This window comes from Hyla sarda, chromosome 1 (assembly GCF_029499605.1).
Source record: "Hyla sarda isolate aHylSar1 chromosome 1, aHylSar1.hap1, whole genome shotgun sequence".
Classification (NCBI taxonomy): domain Eukaryota; kingdom Metazoa; phylum Chordata; class Amphibia; order Anura; family Hylidae; genus Hyla; species Hyla sarda.
The window spans coordinates 207507311-207534496 of NC_079189.1; the positions used below are offsets into that span (position 1 = coordinate 207507311).

A 27186-nucleotide genomic window follows, 5' to 3' on the forward strand; every position below is an offset into this window, starting at 1 on the left:
GTCCGACCTTGCTTCTGTCTACTCCCTTGTACCGCGCCTATCTTCAGCAGCCAGAGAGGTTGAGCCGTTGCTAGTGGATACGACCTGGTCACTACCGCCGCAGCAAGACCATCCCGCTTTGCGGCGGGCTCTGGTGAAAACCAGTAGTGACTTAGAACCGATCCACTAGCACGGTCCACGCCAATCCCTCTCTGGCACAGAGGATCCACTACCTGCCAGCCGGCATCGTGACAATAACTATATGAATGGAAAGTATAGTTTAGAGGTCTTTTCATGGTATTTAACCATGACAAGAGAACTTTACACCTAGCCTATTCCTTTAGAGGAAAAGAAGATTCACCATCATCAGAAACAGGAGCCTTAGACCTCCTTTAAGGGGTTATGTCCTTTATAAAATGTATGCCCTATTTATAGGATAAGGAACAAGTTGCTGATCACGGGGGGTGGGTGGGGGGGGGGGGGCGGGGTCCTACTGCTGGGACCCCCGAGCAGTCTCCTGTACGAGGCTCCGGTTCTTACTTCAGCATTCAGGGTCTGCCACTTCTCCCCATTGCCCTCCAGCCCCCACCTTCTGAGACATACTGTTACAGAAGTGACAGCCCGGTCAGCTAATCACTGGCTGAGACAGGACCCAGTGGTCAGACCCCCTGCGATCAGCAACTTGTCCCCTATTCTTTGGAAAGGGGATACGTTATTATAAAGTGCAAAACCCCTTTAGGGTCTATTTACACGTACAGTCTCCTGTGCATATTGTGTTAATACATCATAAAAGTGTAATATTCACTTATATAAACTTTTGACATGTCTCCAGACATGTTAAAAGTTTAGAATGCACCAGGTTTTAGTCCTGAGACAAGTGGGTCTCAGGAAATAAACCAGGTGTGATCTTTTGTCTGGAAACATGTCAAAAGTTTATATAAATGATAATATCTTTAAGGTTCCCATACATGTAATAGCAAAGTAAGCAGGGCTAACCAATTATCTTATGCATTTTTACATACACCAAAAAAGGACAATCACAAAGATGTTTTGATAGTGACTTTCCCCTGGTCTTAGATCGGGCTATTGTTGGTGTATTTAAAGTATGCAGTCTTGACTTATATGGTATATGTTGTAACAGTATCCCCTGAGGACACTGTCATCATAGACAGAAGAAACATGTTGGAAGCATTTGTATACATTAGGACCTTCTAAATAGATTACTTTACTGTCCATATCACCTCTTCACCAATTGTCATTAAAAGTAATTGATGTACTACCCACAGGCTACATTCTGGTGGCTTTTATGAGTTTTCCTGAATAATTCATTTTATCAAACTTGTATTACTTTATTTTTGCATATTCCATATTTTAAACATATATTTCAGCAACAATATAAAGAAAAGTGTACGTTTCCAACAAATCCATCCTAAAAAAATAGAGCTAGTGAGCTCTTCATGTGTTCTGTCTGATAGACCACTGTGTCAAGCCCGGAAATGCATCAAAGATTTCCTATGTTCTATTTCTATTTCTTTCAAGAATATGTTTGGGGGAGGGGGGGGGGGAATAAAAAAGACTTCATTCAAGAAGCAGTAGATAATTCCAGTATTGTGCTGTGTATATTATTCACTTCTTTATGTGGTTCTGTAATTCATTATTTTTTTTTTTTCATTTCAGAATGAAGAAGGATTTGGACAAGATTTGGAACATACAGACATTACGAAGCCAGAGGATACATATGAAGTGCCCTCTCAGGTATGAGATGCCCTCTCTGCCTTCTTTACTTGAATGGAACTATGTTGCAAAACCAGATATAGCCTATTTACAGGAAACACTGTATAATTTCAAAAAACCCTTTTATGTGTCACCTATATATTTTATATATATATATATATATATATATATTTATTTTTTATTTTTTTTTTTTTTGCTATTCGGAGCCAGATACTGTAACATGATCTTTTTTTCTCATCTGTTTTTATGTTCTGTTTTTGTTAAAGTGTACCTGTTGTTAACGAAAGCTTTTATATAATGTAGATAATACCATTTTATGTATATTTGTAATATACATTGGTTAAAAAAATATGTATATTTTTGGTTCAAAGAATTGCCTGTGTGTCTATGAGGAGTCCAAATACAGGAAGTGAGGGCAGGGCAAGCAGGGCTCAGTGCAGGCTCCTGGCTTGTCAATTATCCTGATGTGTGAGCCGGGGGCATGTCACAGAGCCTCACTGCACAGAGCCCTGCTTGTCCTCACTGCAAAGAGTCCTGCTTGTCCTCAGTGCACAGAGCCCTGCTTGTCCTCACTGTACAAAGCCCTGCTTGTCCTCACTGTACAGAGCCCTGCTTGTCCTCGGTGTACAGGGCCCTGCTTGTCCTCAGTGTACAGAGCCCTGCTTGTCCTCAGTGTACAGGGCCCTGCTTGTCCTCAGTGTACAGAGCCCTGCTTGTCCTCAGTGTACAGAGCCCTGCTTGTCCTCAGTGTACAGGGCCCTGCTTGTCCTCAGTGTACAGGGCCCTGCTTGTCCTCAGTGTACAGGGCCCTGCTTGTCCTCAGTGTACAGAGCCCTGCTTGTCCTCAGTGCACAGAGCCCTGCTTGTTCTCAGTGTACAGAGTCCTGCTTGTCCTCAGTGCACAGAGCCCTGCTTGTCCTCAGTGTACAGAGCCCTGCTTGTCCTCACTAAACAGAGCCCTGTTGTCCACCCAAATTTCCTGTATTTGGACTCCTCATAGAGACACACATGCGATAGCTGCAGGGACAAATGTACACTTTTTTTTAACCACTGTGTATTACAAATATACATTTAATGGTAATATCTACATTATATAAAATGTTTTTTTCTAATGACAGGTACACTTTAACTGTTTTTAACAGCATTTTGATACATGCTTTACAGAAAGCCCCATGGACATGAACACAATAGACCGAAGTGGACCCTATTCACATGATTGTGAGAGGTTTCTAGACCTGCTCTGTGACCTGTGCAAAGGTCATTCTACAAGGAAGAGGAGACTGAGATCTGAGCTTCAGCTATTGAGAATAGTGTCTTATCTACATATTGGGGTCCTCTTTTACTGTACTCGTGTCTGCGTTGATAATGAGGACAATGCAGGAAAGTGATCTGTACAGAAAAGGAAGTATAAGCTGCTTATTAAACCTAGTGGAAAAAATGGAAACTGTAAGATTTCAGGAATGTGTTATAATATAGAAAATAAAATTAAAACATAGCAAAAAAGTATAACATTTTTTTTAAATATATTTAACAAAACATTTGATTGAAATAATAGGTTATTTTCCGATCGCACATTACCTATAAGTAATGCAACCTAAACTTACAGCTTGACATAGTTTTAAGACATGATGGGGTTTATTTTGTAAACCCATATGATTAAAATAATACCCAAATTATAGAGGTTTTGTTTTATTTTACTACTTTAAAAAAATTATAACTTCTTGCACTAAAATTAGCATGCTTAAAACACTCTTAGTTTTCCATATAGAGGGATGGGCCATGATCTGTAGCTTTTATCAGTACCATTTTTGTTTTGATGGGACTTTTTGATTGCTTTTAATTACCTATTTTCTAGTATATAACGTGAAAAAAAATATTCATTTTTGCGGTGATCCCCATCAATTCCCCAAGCTAGCCAGAAACTGAATTTCCTGCACTTTGAAACTACATTCAACTTTGCCATAGGTACCAGTTTCTGATAGCAACTGGGACCCATCTGGTATGAAGGGAAGGAGCTGGATGGGGCACAGGATGTATATGTATGTAAGGTGTCCTTAAGAGGTTAAAGGGGTTATCCGAAAATCGAAAAACAGAGATAATTTCTTTAAAAAATCGCTCCCTGTCTGTTTCCATCTATCTCCATTCACTTCGATAGAACTGAGCTGCAGAACCCCACCCAACCTAGAGACAGATGGGAAGATGTTTTTGAAAGAAACTAGCTATGTTTTTCGATTCTTGGATAACCACTTTAATATTTGAATATGTATGTAAATACTAAATTTGATAATTCTTTTTATGCACAAACTGTGCAGAATTGACCAGTAACATGTATCCTAATAAATGTTACTATATACCGTATGTTATCTGTTGCTGTTACCATAGTGATATACACAGCAAAGAAATTATGCAGAGCCACAAGTAAGGACGACTAAATGGTGTGACATATGGGATGTTTGATGTAGCTTTTCTACAGAACTCTACTGATTTGGCTGTACATCAAGCACAGAGAAACTGAAACACTTCGGAGATTTTTTCAGTATATGATTAAAATGTCTGATGGACCTTTCTGTATAAATCGGCCTATTTTTCTTTTCCCTATTAAATCCTCACCTAAGCCTGATAATGCTAATAAGCAGCCAGGATCTTTTGATCTTTGTTCACTAGATACTTTGCTTGACTGAACAGCATTAAAGGGGTACTCCACTGGAAAACATTTTTTTTTTTTTTAAATCAACTGGTGCCAGAAAGTTAAACAGATTTGTAAATTACTTCTATTAAAAAATCTTAATCCTTCCAGTGCTTAATCCATCAGCTGCTGTTATGATCCACAGGAATCTTTTTTTTTTTTTTTTTCCTTTCTACCTGACCACAGTGCTCTCTGCTGACACCTCTGTCCATTTCAGAAACTGTCCAGAGTAGGAGCAAATCCCCATAGAAAACCTATCCTGCTCTGGACAGTTCCTAAAATGGACAGAGGTGTCAGCAGAGAGCACTGTGGTCAGACAGAAAGGAAATTCAAAAAAGAAAAGAACTTCCTGTGAATCATAAAAGCAGCTGATAAGTACTGGAAGGAATAAGATTTTTTAATAGAAGTAAAAATATGTTTTCCAATGGAATACCCCTTTAATATACATAGAAACATAGAATGTGTCGGCAGATAAGAATCATTTGGCCCATCTAGTCTGCCCAATAATCTGAATCCTACGAATACTCCCTGGCCCTATTTTATATGAAGGATAGCCTTATGCTCATCCCATGCATGCTTAAACTCCTTCACTGTATTTGCAGCAACCACTTCTGCAGGAAGGCTATTCCATGCATCCACTACTCTCTCAGTAAAGTAATACTTCCTGATATTACTGCATAAACCTTTGCCCCTCTAATTTAAAACTATGTCCTCTTGTGGTAGTTTTTTTTCTTTTAAATATGCTCTCCTCCTTTACCATGTTGATTCCCTTTATGTATTTAAAAGTCCCTATCATATCCCCTCTGTCTCTTCATTCTTCCAAGCTATACATGTTAAGGTCCTTTAACCTTTCCTGGTAAGTTTTATCCTGCAATCCATGTACTAGTTTAGTAGCTCTTCTTTGAACTCTCTCTAGAGATACAGCCTCCAGTACTGCGCACAATACTCCAAGTGAGGTCTCACCAGTGTTCTCACCGCGGCATGAGCATTTCTCTCTTTCTACCGCTTATACCTCTCCCTATACATCCAAGCATTCTGCTCGAGTTTCCTGCTGCTCTATTACATTGTCTTCCTACCTTTAAGTCTTCTGAAATAATTACTCCTAAATCCCTTTCCTCAGATACTGAGGTCAAGACTGTGTCTAATATTCTATATTCTGCCCGAGGGTTTTTACGCCCCAGGTGCATTATCTTTCACTTATCCACTTTAAATTTCAGTTGCCAGAGTTCTGACCATTCTTCTAGTTTGTCTAAATCCTTTTCCATTTGGAGTATCCCTCCAGGAACATCAACCCTGTTACATATCTTTGTGTCATCAGCAAAAAGACATACCTTACCATCAAGACTTTTTGCGATATCACTAATGAAGATATTAAACAATGTTGGTCCCAGTACAGATCCCTGAGGTACCCCACTGGTAACAAGACCTTGCTATGAACATTCTCCATTGACTTCAACCCTCTGTTGTCTGTTACTCAGCCACTGCCTAACCAACTCAACAATATGGGAGTCCAAGCTCAATGACTGTAGTTTATTGATAAGTCTTCCATGTGGGACAGTGTCAAAAGCCTTACTAAAATCTAAATATGCGATGTCTACTGCCCCTACTATTTTTTTAGTCACCCAGTAAAAAAAAAAAAACAATAAGATTTGTTTGACACGATCTCCCTGAAGTAAACCCATTACTTCTACCACGGGAGGGGGGGGGGGGGGGGTAAAAAAGGACTGCGCAAAAGTAAAAGCCTGTAGTTAAAGCAATATCACTCTACATCATGTACATCTAGCCAGCTACAGGATCAAAGCTTCAGTGGAGGCCATATCCAAGGATATCCTGGCATGCATCTCGATAAAACTGGACCACCGCCTAGACATCTGCCATGTCACCAATGAAAATCACTTTGGACATTTGTAGTTTATAGATTAAACTTGGATAGATATATGGCCTCATTTACTAAGGCTTTGCACAGTAGATTGTGTAGGGTTGCTTGTGTCGCAAGTGTGTTTTGCACTCAGTAAACCTGAAGAAGGGGCGCTGGTTATCAGGGAAAAGGAGCATGTCTCCCAAACAAACTACATTTTTGAAGTAAAAAAACTAAAAATTTACTAATTTTCCCCTCCGAGAGGAGGGCAGCGGACAAATCTGTGAAACTTTTAACATGCCTTGTGAAGTTGGTGAGTGGTCAGTTGTAGATGACTCACTAAGTGTTAAGTTATATTTTAACACTACACTTGATATAAAGAACATACTTTAAGATTGGAGGCCACTACTTTTATTTAATTTTTTTTCTGTTTTATTTGCTAATCTTCCCACATAAAATGTGGTGGATTTGAGCTCTAGACAACATGACAGCTCAGGGCATGTGTATAAAAGCAAAATGTAGGGAAAACCACCAAATTCAGGATACAATAGTAAATACCATGAAAAAATACCTGTCGGGAGAAAAAAATAACCACAAAGAAAACTACACTACACGTAGTAAATGAGAACCTATGTCAATTTTTATGATAATTAATTTGTGTTATGTTCTCTCGGTTATCATTTCCAAGGCTATAACTTTGCACCATTCTTTTTGATTCCCCCGGAATTAGTTTTTGGGAGCTAAGGCTCAGTGCAGACCTTTCCTTTAAAGGTGTATAGCAGAAAAAGTGTAGTGTAGTGTAAAAACGTCTGCCAGACTTAATGGGCAGATGTGCTGCGGCCCAGGAATACAGTGGACTCCCGCCAGTTGGTGTTTTTGTAAAATCGAGTCAAGTTTCTATGAAGGTCTGCCATGTGTAAATACACTTTGGCTGTGCTGTCAGTCTTATTTACAGAATACATGTGACAGCTGCCCTATAATATACTGTATTATAGAGGAGATTTATCAAAACCTGTGCAGAGAAAGAGCGGTGCAGTCGCCCATAGCAACCAATCAGATTGTTTTGCAGAGGGCTTTTCCTTTGCAAAGGTTTTAATAAATCTCCCCCTATATGCCCCCACCAAAATCTGCAGCAGATCTGAGGAAGTCACCAAGAGTGACGGAACGCGTGGGGACTTAGGGACTTTGTGAGACACCCACTCTCTACATGATAGTGTGATGTATATATATTTGCTCCCTTGATTTTATCATGTGACTTGGTTATTTGAATTATTTATTGTTGCAGCAGCAGTGTATGGATTGTTAAGCTTGGTTGATATAGAAACTGCACTTTTTGCAGCTAGACTGTATACATTTTTTACCCATAAGAGCTGCTATCTGTGTACCTTAGAATATACTGTGTTGGGGCCAGAAGTCACAGGGGGATTATTGCGTCTCATTTTTTAGACATATAGATATTAGACGGGTGTCTTTGTTTGTGGGGGGAGTACCAGAGCAAGTCTGGGATCCCTCCCTATGGCTTTAGGTCGGTCCGAGATGTTTTGTGGACCTCCTTTTTAAATGTTTTTAACATTACATGGCTATTTTTTGCATAATAAAGAAATTCTTTGATATATATATTTTTGGTGTGCTATCACTTTCTGCTTTTTCTTTTCTAATTTTTGGTTGTACTGCAGCAAAAATAGGCACATGTGAACGCAGCCTAAGGATCTATACACAGTGCCAGCATACATAAAAAATATAATGTTCCAATATAATGAAATATATACTGTGCTTCCATAAATTCCCTATATACTGTGCTTTCATTTACGTGCTTACATTCCTTCAATTATTCCCTAATAATGTGCTTCATACATTACATACAAGCACATAACATAAAGGCACATACAGTACATTGGTAATATACACACATACAAAGAGACAGTTTGACACATACATACAGGTACAAATATACGTTAAGAAACATAAATACACAGACACACATATAACATGGAATATATACTAAAAGATATAGCCGATAAGCACATCATACATACAGGTACACACATACAATCACTCACAGATATATACACACATACATAGATTCACTTGCTCATATATATACACATATACATGTATATATGACGAAGCGCGTCACAGCGCGATACGGTCTGTTGCCCATCCCCCCCCCCCCCCCCCCGCGCCACCGCATCCTTCAGCTCTCCCGCACTGCTCGTGTCCAGTTTTCTACATGTCTTCAGATGAATGATGAAATAAAAGCCTGAAGATTTAAAGACACAACCTACCTGGTGAGTGCTTCGTTCATTCTTCATAACATACTTTCCTTTAAAGGGTTTTTACAAGAGTAGGAAAACTGTTGGTAGCCGCTGGCATTCAGTGCATCCCGCTGCTTACCACGGTCGAGCCTCATGCTTGGTCCTCCCTCCTTGCTGCAGGTTCCAGACTTCCTTTTCTGCACTGTTATAGGCGGCGACTGTTTCTGGTGCACCCCATATGGACTGCAAACATGCAAAAACTGTCACTTTAAAGGGTAGCTCCCACCATCCTATATATTTTTTTTCTGTCCCTGCCTTTTGCACATCTATCCCTAACCCACTCCCTGTTTTTTTTTTTTTTTTACTATATTAAAAATAACTTTTTGTCTGCCTGGTAGTGTGCTCACTACCAGGCAGTTTCCCCAGCAGGCACCACGTCACTGATGCCTGCTGGGGTCGACTTCCGCCCTTAGTTCATCTACACAGGGTGCTTCCAGCTGTTTCACCACTACAACTCCCAGCTTGCCCTGACATCTATTGGCTGTCAGGGCATGCTGGGAATTGTAGTAGTGAAACAGCTGGAGGCACCCTGTGTAGATGAACTATAAGTTAGTGCCATATGGCGCTACCCCATTTCCTCCGTCACACCGCTACCCCCCCCCAACACACCCCGTTCCCTCTGTCACACCGCTAATCCCCCACCCCGTTCAGAAACCCGGAACCCCGCTTCCTTACTGATACTGCAGAGTCCGGCAGTGAGCGTGCAGGATCAGCGGCGGCGACGACATGTGCGGGAGGAGTGGCCTCCCAGCCAGTGGCCGGGGAGCCAATGCGCTCACTCCCGCCTGTCTGATTGACAGGCAGGGAGCGAGTGCAGTGTAAATGAATTAGGACCGATTGCCCGGCCACAATCGGACCAAATTCAGGCGTGACGTCATGCCGTGTTGCAGCCGGCCACTAGGAGGGAGACCCCCTAGTGGCCAGTTTTCAAACGTAAAATTCACCCTGAAAATGAGAAAATAAAGTACAGCATAAGTAAGACAGAATTGGTAGAGATACAATTTACAAGGTGAACAAGTCACAAATAACGTCACCAATGTTTACAGTATTTCCTCTAGAACAATTTCTGTTCAATCGGGTTGCTTTGCTTTGGTTTAAACGGGCATAAATATATAGGCTGACATTTATCATTGTCTTTGGACTGTTTTTGGTTCACACATTTCTGCGGATTTTGAGTTTCAATCCACTGATTTTGTCAAATACACATGATATGGAAGGGTTTTATGAACTGCGCCACTGAAAAGTTTCTAAAACTACACAGGTCCAGACTTAGCATTTTGGTGTATGTGAAGAGAGAAAATTCTGAAAATGTGACCTCCACAAAATTTATCGAATACTCTATGACCATTTAATAAATTTGGTGCTCTTAAACATTACCAGCAATCAAAAAAAAAAGTAGAAAAATAGTTATAACACAGGATCTGTTATATAGCATATTTAACTGGTTAACAACTAAGGACATGTATACTTGTCCTTGTGCCATTAAAGGGGTATGGCGCGGACTCCCGACTCGAGCCCGTGTCAGACCGGCCAGCCCTATTGTAGCTGAGGGCCAGCTGCGGCCAGCTATTAACCCTATAGATTGCCGCTGTCAAAGCTGACAGCGACGTCTAAAGGTACCTTTAACTGCTCCCTGGTGGTCCAGTGGGGTTGATCCCCGGGGGGCGATCCACTTCTGATGTAGCCAGAGGGCTTACCTCTGTTCCTGTGTCGGCTGTTGCCCTGTGAATGATAAAGCCTGGCAGGGCTTTATCAATCAAGTATAGAGCACACAGACCACATTGAATGGTATGAGGAATCAAATGACTCCTAAAAATCCCCTAAGAGGACTAAAAAAAATAAATAAGTTTAAAAACACACACATTAACCCCTTCCTTTTTAAAAGTTTAAATCACCCCTCTTTTCCAAAATTCCATATAAAAAATATATAAACATAATAAAAATAAACATATGTGATATCACCACGTGCGTAAATGTCCAAACTATAAAAACAGAAGGTTAATTAAACCGCATGGTCAATGGCATACACGAAAACAAATTCCAAAGTCAAAAATTGTGTATTTTTGGTCACTCTGTATACCCTAAAAAAAATTATAAAAAGTGATCAAAAAGTCAGATCAAAGCAATCATGGTACCAATAAAAACATAATCATGGCGCAAAAAAATAGCCCTCATAAAACCCTGTGTACGAAAACATAAAAAAGTTATAGGGGTCAGAAGAGGACAATTTTAAACATACAATTTTTGGTGCATATAGTTATAATTTTTTCATTGTAACTGTACCCACAGAATAAATATATGGTGTCATTTTAACAGAAAAGTGCACTGCGTAGAAGCCCCCAAAAGTTACAAAATGGCGTTTTTTTCCAATTTTGCCCTCAAATAAATTTTTTCTGGGTTCACCGTAAATTTTGTGGTGAAATTACGTCATTACAAAGTGCAATTGGTGGCGCAAATAATAAGCCCTCATATGAGTCTGTAGGTGCAAAATTGAAAGCATTATGATTTTTAGAAGGTCATGAGGAAAAAATTAAAGCGCAAAAACGGAAAAACCCATGGTCCTTAAGGGGTTAAATGGACTTATCAGAGGCATGATGGATCCTTTTAATGAAAACTTCAAAGCCATGTTTGCTATATTAGCCTATAGGTGACAGTCCAGTGACAACTCATAATGACAACTAAATTCTACTAAAGTGATGAAGAATTGAAATAATGATGTCCTTGTCATCAAAAAATGGCACCAAATGTAAATAATGTATTTATGAATGACAGTGTTAGCACCTGATGTGGGGGGGGGGATCTGCTTTAGGCCACGTTCATGTCATTTTTTTCAAATACAGTTCAAGGGAATTTGTTATGACTTTCATGATGCGTGAGCCACAAGTCATTGGTCCCCTGTGACAGTCATTGGGGTGGTCCCCTGTGGCTTCTCCCACCCCACTAGCCTTAAATGATAGATCTCTCTCTCTCTCTCTCTCTCTCTCTCTCTCTCTCTGGTGAGATGTAGGTGAACAGTGTATGTTTGGCCTCTTTCAGGCTACCATAAGTTAATAATTGCAAAAAAAAAATCATAAAAATATTATACTACTGTATGCTACTATAGAAAATGCATTCAGTGGTTGCTGTATTAGCCTATAGGTAACAATTATCACTGCTCTCAGTACATCTTGAAGCTCCGGTGATCACTAGAGCTTTCCTGTGTCTAATGACTACTCCTTCTATTTAGTTTGCAGACTGAGTACACAACCAAACTACCCAGCACATGAATTGGGGCACTGAGTGTATGGCAGAGATGGCAGCACATTGGAGGTGTCCTGGTTCACCTTCTTCATTTCAGTGCCCAGATCCACACACTAGGATTTTTTGGGGGGCATATTAAGCATATTTTAATAGCTCTTAATGACAGCAAAACAACACAAAATGAAGATTGACTCTTGAGCACGTATGTAACTGATCCTCATGGTCATGACATAGCCCGAAAACATGTCTTGCATAGATCTGTTTGTCATGATGGCTTCTGGAAAATGTTCCGAACTTTAAGAATGTTTGAATGTCACTAGTGGTCAGTGATATGGGAAAATGTTATTGTCTCTCTACATCCGTGTCTATTCATTTGTGTATTTCCTTATTAGTACAATGGCTTGGGTACACTGTCTTCACACAGTTGGCACTTGTAAAGCACTGGTAGCTACTGTAAAGGTCTCCTACTCTGCCAGTAAGTCTTGTAAGAAAGCACTGTCAAGGTGAAGCTTAAATATGCCCATATACAATACATTGTAGCCTTCTGTAGGAGTATACAGCAGGAGTCCTCTTAAAGTAATTTCCAGTGTAAGATTAAGTGATCAACACAACCAAAGACTTACATTATGCCAATAAAATATGCTAAAAATCATAAGGCTATGTTCACTTGTGGCAGATTATTGTTAACATGTCTGGGACTATCCTAATTGATTTAAATGGAGTTTGTAGACATCCATGCACATTCTTCAGGAACCATCCATTCAACTGCATGAAATGGATCGTCAGTCACATACATTTCTGTAACCAATCTTATTTTTTCCTTTTTTTTTTTTGTAGAACACAAATTAATGTATCTGGTGTTAACCCCTTAACAACACAGGAGTGTAAATGTATGTCCTGGAGCTGTGGTACTTAATGCACCAGGACATACATTTACGTCTTATACATAACTGCGAGCATCGGAGCGATGCTCGGGTCATGCGCGGCAGGTCCCAGCTGCTGATAGCAGCCAGGGACCCGCCGGTAATGACTGACATCCGTGAACGCGTGGATGTCCGCCATTAACCCCTCAATCAATCGGCGATCCGATCATCCAGAAGGCAGATGGAGGTCCCCTCAAATGCCTCCGCTGCCTTCCACAGGTCTCCTGCTCTGGTCTGAGATGGAGCAGGCCAGAGCAGAAGATGACCAATAATACTGATCAGTGCTATGCCCTATGCATAGCACTGAACAGTATTAGCAATTGAATGATTGCTATAATAATCCCTTATGGGGACTATTTAACTGTACAAATAAAAGTTAAAAAAGTAAGAAAAATAAAAGCTAAAAAAAATGTAAAAAATCCCCTCCCCCAATAAAAATGTAAATTGTCCGTTTTCCCCATTTTACCCCCAAAAAGTGTTAAAAACATTTAAATAAACATATTTGGTATTTCCACATGCGTAAATATCCAAAATATTAAAATATAATGTTACTTATCCCGTATGGTGAACGGCGTGAGCGTAAACAAAAAAGTACAAAATTGCTGCTTTTTTATAACATTTTATTCCAAATAAAATTGATAAAAAATGTATTAAAAGTTTTATATATGCAAATGTGGTATCAAAAAAAAGTACAGATCGCAAAAAATGAGCCCTTATACAGAAAAATGAAAAAGTAGAAGGATTTTAAACGCACTCATTTGGTTAAAAAGTTTGCAATTTTTTTAAGCTGTACAATAAGAGAAAAGTATGTAATCATGGGTATCATTTTAATTGTATTGACCCACAGAATAAAGAAAGCAGGTCTATTTTACCATAAAGTGTACAGTATGAAAACGAAACCTTCCAAAATTTGCTAAATTGTGGTTTTCTTATCAATTTCACCATACAAATTGTATTTTTTCGGTTGTGCCATACATTTTATGGTAAAATGAGTGATGTCATTTCAAAGGAGAACTGGTCACACAAAAAACAAACCCTCATAATAGTCTGTGGATGAACATATAAGAGAGTTATTATTTTTAGAAGGCAAGGAGGAAAAAATGAAAACATAAAAATAAAGTCCTTAAGGCCCAAATGGTCTGAGTCCTTAAAGGGGTACTACCGTGGAAAACTTTTTTTTTAAATCAACTGGTGCCAGAAAGTTAAAAAGATTTGTAAATTACTTCTATTTAAAAATCTTAATCCTTCCAGTACTTTTTAGGGGCTATATACTACAGAGGAAATGCTTATCTTTTTAGATTTCTTTGATGTCATGACCACAGTGCTCTCTGCTGACCTCTGCTGTCTATTTTAGGTACTGTCCAGAGCAACATATGTTTGCTATGAGGATTTTCTCCTGTTCTGGACAGTTCTTAAAATGGACAGCAGAGGTCAGTAGAGAGCACTGTGGTCATGACATCAGAGAAATCTAAAAAGATAACCATTTCCTCTTTAGTATATAGCCCCTAAAACGTACTGGAAGGATTAAAATTTTTAAATAGAAGTAATTTACAAATCTGTTTAACTTTCTGGCACCAGTTGATTTAAAAAAAATAAGTTTTCCACGGTAGTACCCCTTTAAGAAGTTAAAGACAGTCTAATTATATTTTTTTCTTTGTGACTATTTTTGTTAGCTTTATTACATTTCATGTTGAAGGTGCTAAGCTCATTGGAAGCAAAAGTTTGGCATTTGGAGTTCTGACATTATTATGCAAGTATCTAGAGCCTGACAGTCTCACGATGATAATGAAGGAACATGTTGGATCTCATGAATATCAAATAAAATCTTAAAATAGCCAGAAAGATAAACTAAGGGAATTATAAATTGGGTTCCTTATATGGCACTATTCTATCTTATCATTTTGTCAATTAAACTCATAAAACACAGAGAGAGAGTGTGATAATATCAATAAACCAAAAATACAAATATATTAGTTTTGAGTAAGATGTCAATAAAATACCAGTTGTTTCTAAGGCTCTAACAATTTATTGCTAGTTGTTTTGAAATGACAACATAAGTACAAACTCATATAAAAGTAATGTCTTCTTGCATTTTTTCATTCTAATATAAATCAAGATGAAAGGCGCTATTCAGTTGAAGTGAAGTTACACCAAAGATAGACAATGGCTTTGGTGAGCATGTGTAACATTTGTTTGTAATATAACAGTTTTTTTTTATTTTATCACCTATTTTACCAGTATCTATTTAAGCGTGGACATGCAGGATTTCATGGATTTTAATATATCTTAAATTTTTATTGCAACAATTGTAGATTCAGTGAATACCTAGGATACAATAGATCTCATTTATAAAGACCGGATTCACACATAATATTTCTGTCAGTATTTTTAGCCAAAACCACAAGGAGTTCAATACAGAGAAAACTATAATGGAAAAAAGTGCACCTTTTTTTGTTGGACCAAATCCGGGTTTGCCTAAAAACGACTAACCAAAGTAATAACCCAAATGTGGTTTGTGAACCTAGCCTAAAACTGTCAGATAGAATCAGGGTAACAACCATAAAATTTCCCTTGAAGAAGAGAAGTTCCAGGCAATTTAAAGGGTTACTTCGGTGGAAAACTTTTTTTTTTAATCAACTGGTGCCAGAAAGTTAAACAGATGTGTAAATTACTTCTATAAAAAAAAATCTTAATCCTTCCAGTACTTATTAGCTGCTGAATACTACACTGGAACACAGAGCTGACTTCATGACCACAGTGCTCTCTGCTGACATCTCTGTCCATTTTAGGAACTGTCCAGAGTAGGAAAAAATCCCCATAGCAAACATAATGCTATTGTCACGCACCTGGATGTAGGCTGTCACGAAGCTGGAAGTGGATCCTCCACCTGTGTGGCTAATGACTCAGACCGTATTGGGGAGCGGAGTCTAAGGTGCCACTGATCTTCACCAGAGCCTGCCGCAAGGCAGGATGGGCTTGCTGTGGCAGGCGACACCCAGTTGACCACACAGGTAACTGGGCAAGGTGAGGTACTGAAGGATGAGGCGGTAGCATAGTCAAACGTAGCAGAGGGTCAAGGCAGGCGGCAAAGGTTCATAGTCAAAAAATGTAGCAGGAAGGTCTGGATACACGAGAATGGCAAAACAGGTAATGGGAATGCTTTCTCTCAGGCAAATGGCACTGAAGATCCGGCAGAGAAGTGGGGGAGGTGCAGGGACTTTAAAGAATAGTGTCAGGTGCGAGTGATAATTGTGGGCACACTGGCTCTTTAAATTTTAAATCTCTGGCGCACGCGCGTCCTACGGGACGGGAACATGCATGCCGGGGCTGAAGCACAGTAGCAGAGGAGTCAGAGAAAGCAGGTAGTTGACAGGCCGGGATTCGCATGCGGGCGGGTCCCGCGATGCGAATCCCGGCCCCGCCGGGAGCAGGGACAATGCACTCGCAGCCGACATGTGCGGCCGGAGCGCAAAACTGTAACAGCTGCTCTGTACAGTTTCTAAAATAGACAGAGATGTTAGCAGATAGCACTGTGGTCATGATGTCAGCAGAGAGCTCTGTGTTCCAAAAAGAAAATAATTTCCTCTATAGTATTCAGCAGCTAATAAGTACTGGAAGGATTAAGATTTTTTAATAGAAGTAATTTACAAATCTGTTTAATTTTCTGGCACCAGTTGATTAAAAAAAAAAAAAAAGTTTTTCACCGGAGTACCCCTTAAAAGGATCCCCAAAGTCCATGAGATTTACAGCCCCTCTCTTTCCAGCACTGGTAAATATTGTCAATTCTCCTTTTCCTTAGTAAGATGTGGAGACTGCGAACGTGAGACACAAAATCACAGCTTTAGAGCCCCAAATTACCATTAATAGACTATGTAGCTGTATCAAAGTGCATGTTGGCATGCCTTTTTTCTACTTTAGGCTCTGCTGACTGGCTTTCTCTCTACTTTGGTGTGGTGCACAAAAACTGTCTATGGTACCACATGCATTATCAGCCCAATATGTAGACATGTAGGATCAGGAGCTAAAGCAGGAAGCCATAAAACTCCAGATGAAACCACAAACTAAAGTTAGACCTCAAAACTAATATAGACCCCAGTTCCAAACTCAAAATAAATTCAGTCCTGAAGACAGACTGCTGAATAAATACAGACATCAGGTAAGACTTTAAATTCAGTTCAGACATCAGACGAGACTGCCGAAATGTATAAGACTCAATACCAAAACTGCTAAATAAGTCAGGCCTCAGCCTTCCTAAGTAAATCACACAAAAAACATAGCCAATAAAGAAATACAGACCATAACAACCCCCAAACCTTAGCCAGACCCCCTCAACAAATAAGACCTCAGAGCAGATTCTCCCTTAAAAATCTGACTTTGGAGCAAATCGTAGAATAAATTATGTATGTACTCTTCCTCACTACCTGTCAGCAGAATACAGGTACCACATGAAACCCCAAAATATTAACTCCAGATATAACATTAATATAATAGTATATAATGGTAATATTTCTAGCTGCACATATCCAATAAATGAAGCCATGGGCCGTAGGAAGTTAGCAGTGAGAGCATGTGTGCCCCTTTTTCTAGTGATGGATGGGTATCTTGGTTCCTGGGGAAATGACAGTGATCCTTTAATAACAATTGAACATCCAGACATGAATGCAAAATATTATTATGTAATGGGTAAGCATGTGTCAATGGTCAAGGCTGCCATTAACCATTTAAAGTACTGAATGAAGGAACATAAAAAGAATGAACAACTGATTGTTGACCATTTTTTTACTGCACTCTAAAACTAGCTAAAAACTAAATCTGCAGAAATGACACCAAGTTTTCAGACGATACTGCAAAGAAGCTGCATTTATTCACTATTACCCAATGATAAAGTTGTTTAAAGGTTACCACAGGAGAAGATGGCAGCTGGACCATGCTACCGGTGACATGTCCCCGGCAGCACGATCCAGCTTCCATCTTCATCTCTGTAACCTTTACATGATTGACACGATTGCGAGTCAGCTTTTGAAGCCGCAGCAGCCGAGGTTCATTCACTGTGTTCAGTTCGCACAACACAGCCAGGTGAGTTATAACCACCACCTGTTATTTGGGATTCCACACAGGGAAGCACTCCTTGTGTTTTTGCTTGTATTCCAATAATAAATTGGAACTTTTAAACATAAAAAGAAAAATAATATAGTATATAGTCTTCTTTTAAAGTGAATATTCCCGCTATACAAGTCCAAGTATCCGGCAACACCCTATCTGTCTGAACTCGGCCCAACTTAGAGTTCTAGTATTATCAAGTGTGTGGTGCCGTAAACCCTCTAGCAGTCCTTATAATACAATACCAATCAAAAAATCTGTAAGAGAAATAGAGGGCTGCAACTCACCAAGTCCTTTATTATTTCTTTATTCCATACAAGAATTAAAACAAATCCATCAGGATAGCAACTTCATGCGGACGCCCGGGTAGGGTGCTTCAGTGCTTATCCCTTAATGCAAATAGGTGACAGATGTTTTGATTGATATTGTATTATAAGGACTGCTAGAGGGTTTACAGCATTCCAATGGAAAACTTTTTTTTTATAAATCAACTGGTGCCAGAAAGTTAAACAGATTTGTAAATTATTATATAAAGAAAGGTGTCCTGGCACTGTCAGTGATTCACTATGTTGCACAATGTGTCTCCTGCTGGCAGGCAGGTGACACGCAGCCCATACTATATGCAACAGGTGTCTGTGGTGCTACACGATGTCAAACAGAGTTCAAACACAGCCGCAGCAGAAGAAAGAGTTCATTGGAGAACTCACCTCGGACACCACAAACTCTTTCTTCTGCTGCTGCTAGATTTGTAATTTACTTCTATTAAAAAATCTTAATCCTTCCAGTACTTATTAGCTGCTGAATACTACAGAGGAAATTATTTTCTTTTTGGAACACAGAGCTCTCTGCTGAAATGATGAGCACAGTGCTCTCTGCTGACATCTCTGTAGTTTAAGAACTGTCCAGAGTAGGTGAAAATCCCCATAGCAAACATATGCTGCTCTGGACAGTTCCCAAAATGGACAGAGATGTCAGCAGAGAGCACTGTGCTCGTGATGTCAGCAGAGAGCACTGTGTTCCAAAAAGAAAATAATTTCCTCTGTAGTATTCAGCAGCTAATAAGTACTGGAAGGATTAAGATTTTTTTATAGAAGTAATTTACAAATCTGTTTAACTTTTTTTTTTTTTAAATAACATTATATTATTATATTAAACTTAATTGTACAAATTGTAATTTTGCTTCATAAAATTTTTGAAATACATAGTGGAAATACATAGCTTGGTGAGCCTTATAAGCAGATCCTAATTTACAAATCTGTTTAACTTTCTGGCACCAGTTGATTTAAAAAAAAAAAAAAAAACTTTTCCACCAGAGCACCCCCCTTAATGTTTTTACTCTGAATAATTTTATTGCACCGGGTACAGTGAGCAAATTGATGGTTTAAGGTCAGAGTGTTTTTTAATATTTTTCTTCTTTTAAAATGAATATATGCATTTACTCTTTGGCTTTTGAAAGACTAGAACAATCCTACTAATGAAAGGTCACCCAGATAAGCATATTTAGCTATATGGTCAGCTTCAGTGCCATCCTTTATCAGGGAAAACAATAACAATCAACTGGAAAGATCCAACTAATAGTAAAGTAAACTACTAGTTCCCCTAATTCCATGAACATTAGACAATTGTTTTAACGTACATTGGGGCCGAACTGTCTTCCATGTCTGTTGCTGGTGCATACAAACTCCTAGGTTTGATCCTGTGGAGAACACTGATGGCTGATAGAGGCCTTATATATAGTTATAAATATACTATTGTCTGTGTTGATATTTTCTTCTGTATATTAGATAAGACAATTTTAACGAACAAATGGTCAAAGGCATCCTCATATCTAAATCCACTGTTTGGAACATGAATGCCACATTGTTTTGCAATAAACAGACATGTATTTGTAATTTTGTCTGTGTTCATAATGAGAGCAATTCTTAGCAGGGACAATAGGTCACTTGCTGGCACTCCACTAATACTCTGTTATTCTGCTTTCTGTAGGAGGAATATCAAGATTACGATCCTGAAGCATGAATATTGTGAGCAAGCGTCATACACATACAATATTCAACAGATCATGATGCATTCCAATATACTGAGATTTTATTCATATTTTATTTTCAACTGTAAATAGAAGTCTTCCATCAGCAAAACAAAGTATTACTAACCTTGATTTCCTCTCAGGTTAGATAATTCCGCTCTAGGGGTCACCAATGAGTGGTTATATTGTGCTATGGATGTTGTGGCTTCAAATAATGGAAAAAAAACAAAAAAAAAAACACCTAAGTGTCTATTAATGTCTGACTTAATACTTGTAATATTGCTTGTTTTCTAGTGGTTTCGTAATGTTTCTATTTTCCTATGCTTTTGTATGTTTCATATGTTATTACTGTCTTCTGTAACATAATATTGTGAGATCCGTTTCTAAGTATCTAGTATTTCTGACTGTGAGTCATGATCTATGCACCAAATAATTGAAAACCCCCATATTTCAATGGTTTATGTTTCTTCAGCGATGATATTGGATAATCCTCATTGACATTGATTTACCATAAGGTTTGGAGAAGGAAGAATGTTTTCCTACTGAACTAGTGGACTTAGCATGATCTTCAGTTTGTGGGCATGCCTGACCGGAAATTCTGTATTATACAGTATGTGATGAAAATACTTTGGATGCATCAATAATGTTGTTTAACAGTTTAGACATGTACACTTATTAGATTTGGCTGAATATGTTTACTGTTTGTATTTGTGTTCTATAGTTTAAGAAACAAAGCACAACAATTACTGTATTTATATGAAATTATACCACTACACCACGAATGGGTCATCCTTCTATTTGAGACAATATTGTATTGTATAACTGTGCTGTCCCCTAAGAGGTACTTTAAATCTCTGTCTATATTATACATGGATTACCGTATTTTTCGCCACTGGGGGGGAAAAGTTGGTGCGTCTTATATGGTGAATACACACCTATCGCCGCGGTCCCTGCGGCCATCAACGGCCGGGAGCCGCGGCTAATACAGGACATCACCGATCGTGGTGATGCCCTGTATTAACCCTTCAGATGCGGCGATCAAAGCTGACCGCCTTGTCTGAAGCGAAAGTGACACTAACCTGGCTGCTCAGTCGGACTGTTCAGGACCGCCGCGGTGAAATTGCGGCATCCCAAACAGCTTACAGGACACCAGGAGGGACCTTACCTGCCTCCTCGGTGTCTGCTCCATGCCAGGATCCCCTGCATGGCCGGCGCCCTCCTTCGACGTCATCACGCCGTCGCACACGCCGTCCCGTCATCCAATAGGAGCGGCGTGCGTAGCGACGTGATGACGGAGAGTGTGGATCCCAGGGAAGAAGACGTCTGGAGCATCGGGGACACCACGGGGATGCAGCGACAGTGATGGAGCGACATCCAGGGCAGCGGTGATGAGCAGTGATGGGTCCGGAGCGGTGGGGACACGTATTACCTCCTATACCAGTGGTCTTCAACCTGCGGACTTCCAGATGTTGCAAAACTACAACTCCCAGCATGCCCGGACAACCAACGACTGGGTTCAGAATCTTTTTTTTTTCTAGATATTGCTCCTTTAAAATTGGGTGCGTCTTATATGCTGGTGCGTCCTATAGGGAAAAAAATATGGTAGATTCCTTTTCTAATATGAATAAGGCAATGCAAGGGAGAAGTAACATCTTCAGAGCTGTGCTCTTAATTTTTTAAATGTTTTTGAGCAATTAAGTTGTAGAGATTTATTGATTAGAAGTCATATGGAAGACAATAAAGCATATACACACCAGGCTTTTATATAGTCTGTAATTATGAAGACATATAGGTGTGACCTGGAGCTGTATACATAAAATGGTAAAATATTTTGAACAAAAATGTACTTAGATGTATTAGACCACTAAAATATTAAAGAAGTAAATTTGTAAACTATCATATAATTTTACAGTATGGCTGCAAGACATTCATACAAATCTGGTGTGAAAACTTGTGTCAAGGGAAAACCTGTTTTAAAATCCCATTTAAAAATAGTGTTAATTGCTTGCAGACTATCGTGATTTTGGGCCAGAGTTGCTGGGAGTCCCGTAGACTTGTATGGGACTTCCAGCAACTTTGTCTATAGTCTGAAATCAAGTCTCACAATCAAAAGTGATCCCTATATTTTCAGCCATATCCTACCTTTTAAATTCTCTTTTGCTTCTTATAACAGATATAGCAGTTCTTATTTCTCTACAATACCTTGATGTTTTCTATACCAGCTCCCAACTTGGAACCACTAATCTTTAAATTTTCAACTCGAATGAATGTAAATACATGAGGGGGATTCACATGAGATATCTAATTTATAATTCTTAACATACAATATCCCTTTTTACATCTTCGAAAGTAAACATTTGAGATTTTTTTCTTATTTTCGGCGAGAAAGAGTATATATTTTCGGTCTATATAGAATAAAGAAAATAATGCTGTTTCCTATATTGAACTGTTATTAAAATATAGAATACAATTGAAGAGGATCTGTAAACTATATGAAAAAAGAAAAAAAACTCAAAAACATTATCATATTGTACATTCATTGTAATTTAACAATAAATAAATGTCACCAGTGTGATTCCAAAGTTTTGTTGTACATTTTCGCTAAATAAAAGTAGTGGCACATATTGGAACATTTTAATATAGTATCTTATTGTATTGCTTTTTTTTTTATTTATCTGGCTGTCCAGAAACTTTTGGTTTTGTCTGGTACCGCAACTTACTTCTATTCAAGTGAATTGGGCGGAACTGCAATACCAGACACAGCCTATGTTGTTGCTTCACTTATAGGGACCTTGAACTTGGGTAAGACCAACAGGGATGATGATAAAAAGGAAAAACAGAAAAAGAGGGAAGAAAAAGGTGATGTTTTCTGGATGCAGTTGTTTAATTATATGTATAGATACAGATAACGAATAGCAAAAAGCAGCTTCTTTTTTGTATAGAGGGTCTTCAATTTCTTCTTACAGCTTCCCTAAAAGAAGAATTTTAGGTCATCATTTTCAAAATTTTAAAATTAAAAAACTCAACTTAATTGGAAAAAAAATTTAAATGTAAAAACTCTACTTCTTCCTTTAAAAAAATTTCAAAATAAAAAAAAATGTACCGTATTTATCGGCGTATAACACGCACTTTTTAGGCTAAAATTTTTAGCCTAAAGTCTATGTGCGTGTTATACGCCGATACACCCCCAGGAAAGGCAGGGGGAGAGAGGCCGTCGCTGCCCGCTTCTCTCCCCCTGCCTTTCCTGGGGTCTAGAGTGCTGCTGCCGGACCTTCTCTACCCCTGGCTATCGGCGCCGCTGCCTGTTCTGTCCCCCTGACTATCGGTGCCGGCGCCCCATTGCCGGCGCCGATAGCCAGGGGGAGAGAAGCGGCGCCGACAGCCAGGGGGAGAGAAAGGGCAGCGGCACCCATTGCCGGCGCCGCTGCCTCGTTGCCTCCCCCCATCCCCGGTGGCATAATTACCTGGGTCGGGTCCGCGCTGCTGCAGGCCTCCGTCGTGCGTCCCCGGCGTCGTTGCTTTGCACTGCACGGCGCTGCGCATGACGTCAGTGCGCCGCGCTGTGCATAGCAACAACGCAGGGGACGCGCGCAAGAGGCCTGCAGCAGCGCGGACCCGACCCAGGTAATTATGCCACCGGGGATGGGGGGAGGCAACGGGGCAGCGGCGCCAGCAATGGGTGCCGCTGCCCCTTCTCTCCCCCCGGCTGTCGGCGCCGGCACCGATAGTCAGGGGGACAGAACGGGCAGCGGCGCCGATAGCCAGGGGGAGAGAAGGGCCGGCAGCAGGGCTCTAGACCCCAGGAAAGGCAGGGGGATAGAAGCGGGCAGCGACTCCCTCTCTCCCCTGCCTTTGCTGGGGGTGTATCGGGGTATACACGCGCACACAGGCACCCTCATTTTACCATGGATATTTGGGTAAAAAACTTTTTTTACCCAAATATCCTTGGTAAAATGAGGGTGCGTGTTATAGGCCGGTGCGTGGTCAATTTCATATTGCAACTTCCCTAAAGGAAGAAAAAAACACCTATTTTCTGTCTACAGGTTCCTGCTCCAGGTTCCCTAAAGGAGAATTGTGTTACAATTAAAGAATTTTCTAAATTTACAAAAACAATTTCTTCACTGTCATTGGGTTCTTTACTATTTCAAGACACCTCACCAATTCTGCGGCTATTCTCATAAAGGGATCATTTTTGGAATGCCTGGAAAAAGCTATTACGTCCTCCACCAACACCAGCAGGCATCTGCCAAATACCGGGGATACTTTATGCTGCTTAATGTCAGTGTTAATAAGCATAATACATCCAATAGCGCATTAAACAAGCTGTTAGTTACCTGGGTTACCGCATGTCAATAAAAATGAACCTTAAAACCACTTTAAAGCTACTTGAATAAAATCCTAGCAGTGTTATGCACTGCTTTAGAGCTCTTAGGCAGTGTTATACATGTGTTTAAGGTTTTATTTCATTGCCAGTTCGCGGCAAACTAGTTCGACCAGAACCGAAAGTTTGGTGAGCCCAAAGTTCTCTCATCTTTAACCAAGACCAATATTACCAATAATAACAGTATACAAGGAAGAAATATTATCTCCAGTCATTTTACTATTATACTATTACTGACCAAATCCTGTATACTGAAACCAATATTACCAATAATACCAGTGTACAATCAGGAATATTATCACCATTATCTCCATTATCCCTGGACTGTAACATCATTGTGTAGACATTATCCCTGTACTTTGACGTCACTGTGTGGAGTATTCACAGACTGTGACATCACTGTGCATATTAACCTTGTAATGTGACATCACTGTGTGCATTATATCCCTGTACTGTGAAATCACTGTGTGCATTATGCCTCTTCTGTGAATAATGTGCAAAATGATAATACAGAACAGGTTTAATATTCAAGGTGATATCATAGTACAGGAATAATTTGCACAGTAATGTCACAATACAGCATGTACTATGTCACTATGTACATAGGCATTGCAAGGCAGGGGGTAGTAAGGGTGGTATGACATGGGTCAGGGCACGGTATTTACACTTTAAAATTGATAAAAGCTGCCAGGTAATCTTCTCTTTGTTGGTGGCCACAGAAGAGGCTGGAGCCGAGGCCAAGCACAAACTTACAGAAATAGGCACCAGAAGTGATAAGATGACTCCTCCTTTCTCTCCTGCACTCTTTTTTGGTGAGCAGTCAAGTGGGACAAAGAAGTAGTAAACGTGCCTGTATGTCTCTATGTGTGACAGAGGGGGTAATTTACTTACAGTGCAAGGTCTTAGGCAGCTGCCTAAATGGCCTAATGGAAGTGCAACCACTGGTTGAGACAACTCCACTGACTGCATTTCCCACATTTATTATTTTCTTTAGGCAACTGGCTGCTGTTTTAACCAACCCTTCACCAATTAATTTTATAGATTTATACACCATTTAAAAAAATAAGGGAGGAGATTTTCAAAACATGTCAAGAGGAAAAGATTGCTTCTTTCATTTTTAAGAGGCCTTTTCAAAAATTAAAGAAGCAACTTGATTGGTTGCTAAGGGAAACTCAGCAACTTTTCCTCTGGACAGGTTTTGACAAATCTCCCCCCAAGGGGTTTCTCATTCGCATTAAGGTGACAAATTGTGTTAATGGCTGCTCTTATGGCTTTACTGTGAGACTTTGTTATCTGCAGAAAATCTTATGTGGTTTATTTGGTGTTTTGTGGGTGCATATATATATATTGGCAAACCATCCGGCCTCTTAACAAAAGGTTTGCTGAACATGTCCGATCACTAAGAACTGGAAAGGGTAGCCCCAGATTAATTGAGTTTATGAGGCTAAAAAATAGCTCACAGTTTATTTTATTAATTAGAGATGAGCGAATCGAAGCTGACGAACCCAAATTCGTTACGAATATCATGAGAAATTTGATTCACAATGAATGCGAATATTGCCACGATTCTATCGTCCGAATCGCTTCACTAAACTCCATTTACTGCAGTCCAGGCTACAGGGCATCTAAAATGACGTACCCACATGTCAGTACATGGGGCAAAGAACGCTAGGAAAGCGGGAAGTCAAGGCGGGAAGGCAGGTAGGTGGGTTGACCCTGAATCACATGCAGGATGCAGCCAGTCACCCCTGTGATGTCACAGCCCTATATATTCTGCAGACATTTTACAGCTCGTCATTTCATTCATTACACTGAAGAAAAATAGGACGGACATCGCTGTGTGTGTGTTACACAGAAAAGCTTGTTGCAGCAGTGTTTCACCTCTTAGTCACCTCAGCCTTCTTTAGGACACAGAGCACAGCGTTTTTCCACAGAAATTAATTCTTACTGCAGCAATTAACCCCTCAATCACTGTGAACAGCATTGTATTACAGAGAAGAGCAGAGACCTGTGTGTTGCCTCAGCTGAAGAAACCTTTTCAGAGTAGGGAGAAATATTTTTTTAGGGCAAATCTGTGTCTTTGTTCCACAACAACTGGTCTGCTGGTTATACTAGTCTGTAGACGGTATAATCCATACCCAGCAGTCCATTCCTAATAGTATTGGAGAGAGGTTCTTTTTGCAAATTTTTTTTTCTAGCGTACTGCAGCGCATTTTTCTGCCCTCATAGGAGCATACCACATACCTACATCTAAGTGGTGTACTATTTTGTACCTGTTAATCTGTCAAGGGCCTACATACTGTGAAAGGACAGCCAAAAGTAATCACCGGCTGGTGTTTTATTTAAATAGTTTTTGAAGCGTACTGTAGCACATTTTTGTGCCCTCTTAAGGGCATACCACATATTTACATCTAAGTGGTGTACTATTTTGTACTTGTTAATCTGTCAAGGGCCTACATACTGTGAAAGGACAGTCAAAAGTAATCACCTGCTGGTGTTTTATTCCAATAGGTTTTTTTAAATGTATTGTAGCGCATTTTTCTGCCCTTTTTGTTCCACCACAAATGGTCTGCTGGTTATACTAGTCTGTAGATGGTATAATACATACCCAGCAGTCCATTCCTAATAGTCTGTGAAAGAGTGCAATTTTGTGTTTAGTACACAGCGACTGTGAACTGCAGTACTGTTGTGTACTGCTGATGTTGTGTAAAAATATGTTTTGTAAGCGTACTGTAGCAAATTTTTCTGCTCTCATAAGTGCATACCACATACCTACATCTAAGTAGTGTACTATTTTGTACCTGTTAATCTGTCAAGGGCCTTCATACTGGGAAAATCCAGGCAAAAGTTTTCACCGGCTGGTATTGTACTCAGATACTTTATTTAAGTATACTGTAGTGCATTTTTCTGCCCTTATAAGTGCATACCACATACGTACATCTAA

The 27186-nt window shown here is 39.7% G+C and overlaps 1 protein-coding gene across 1 annotated transcript in view; it reads left to right on the forward strand.

Moving 5' to 3' along the window:
- The window catches only part of SNCA (synuclein alpha), a 114689-nt gene extending 92246 nt beyond the window's left edge, over positions 1-22443 (forward strand). The window contains exons 5-6 of the mRNA XM_056567598.1: positions 1657-1734; positions 19822-22443. Coding sequence (XP_056423573.1) covers positions 1657-1734; positions 19822-19854 — 111 coding nt within the window. The 3' untranslated portion in view covers positions 19855-22443. The remainder of the gene's footprint in view (positions 1-1656; positions 1735-19821) is intronic.
- The last annotated feature ends 4743 nt before the right edge of the window (positions 22444-27186 follow it).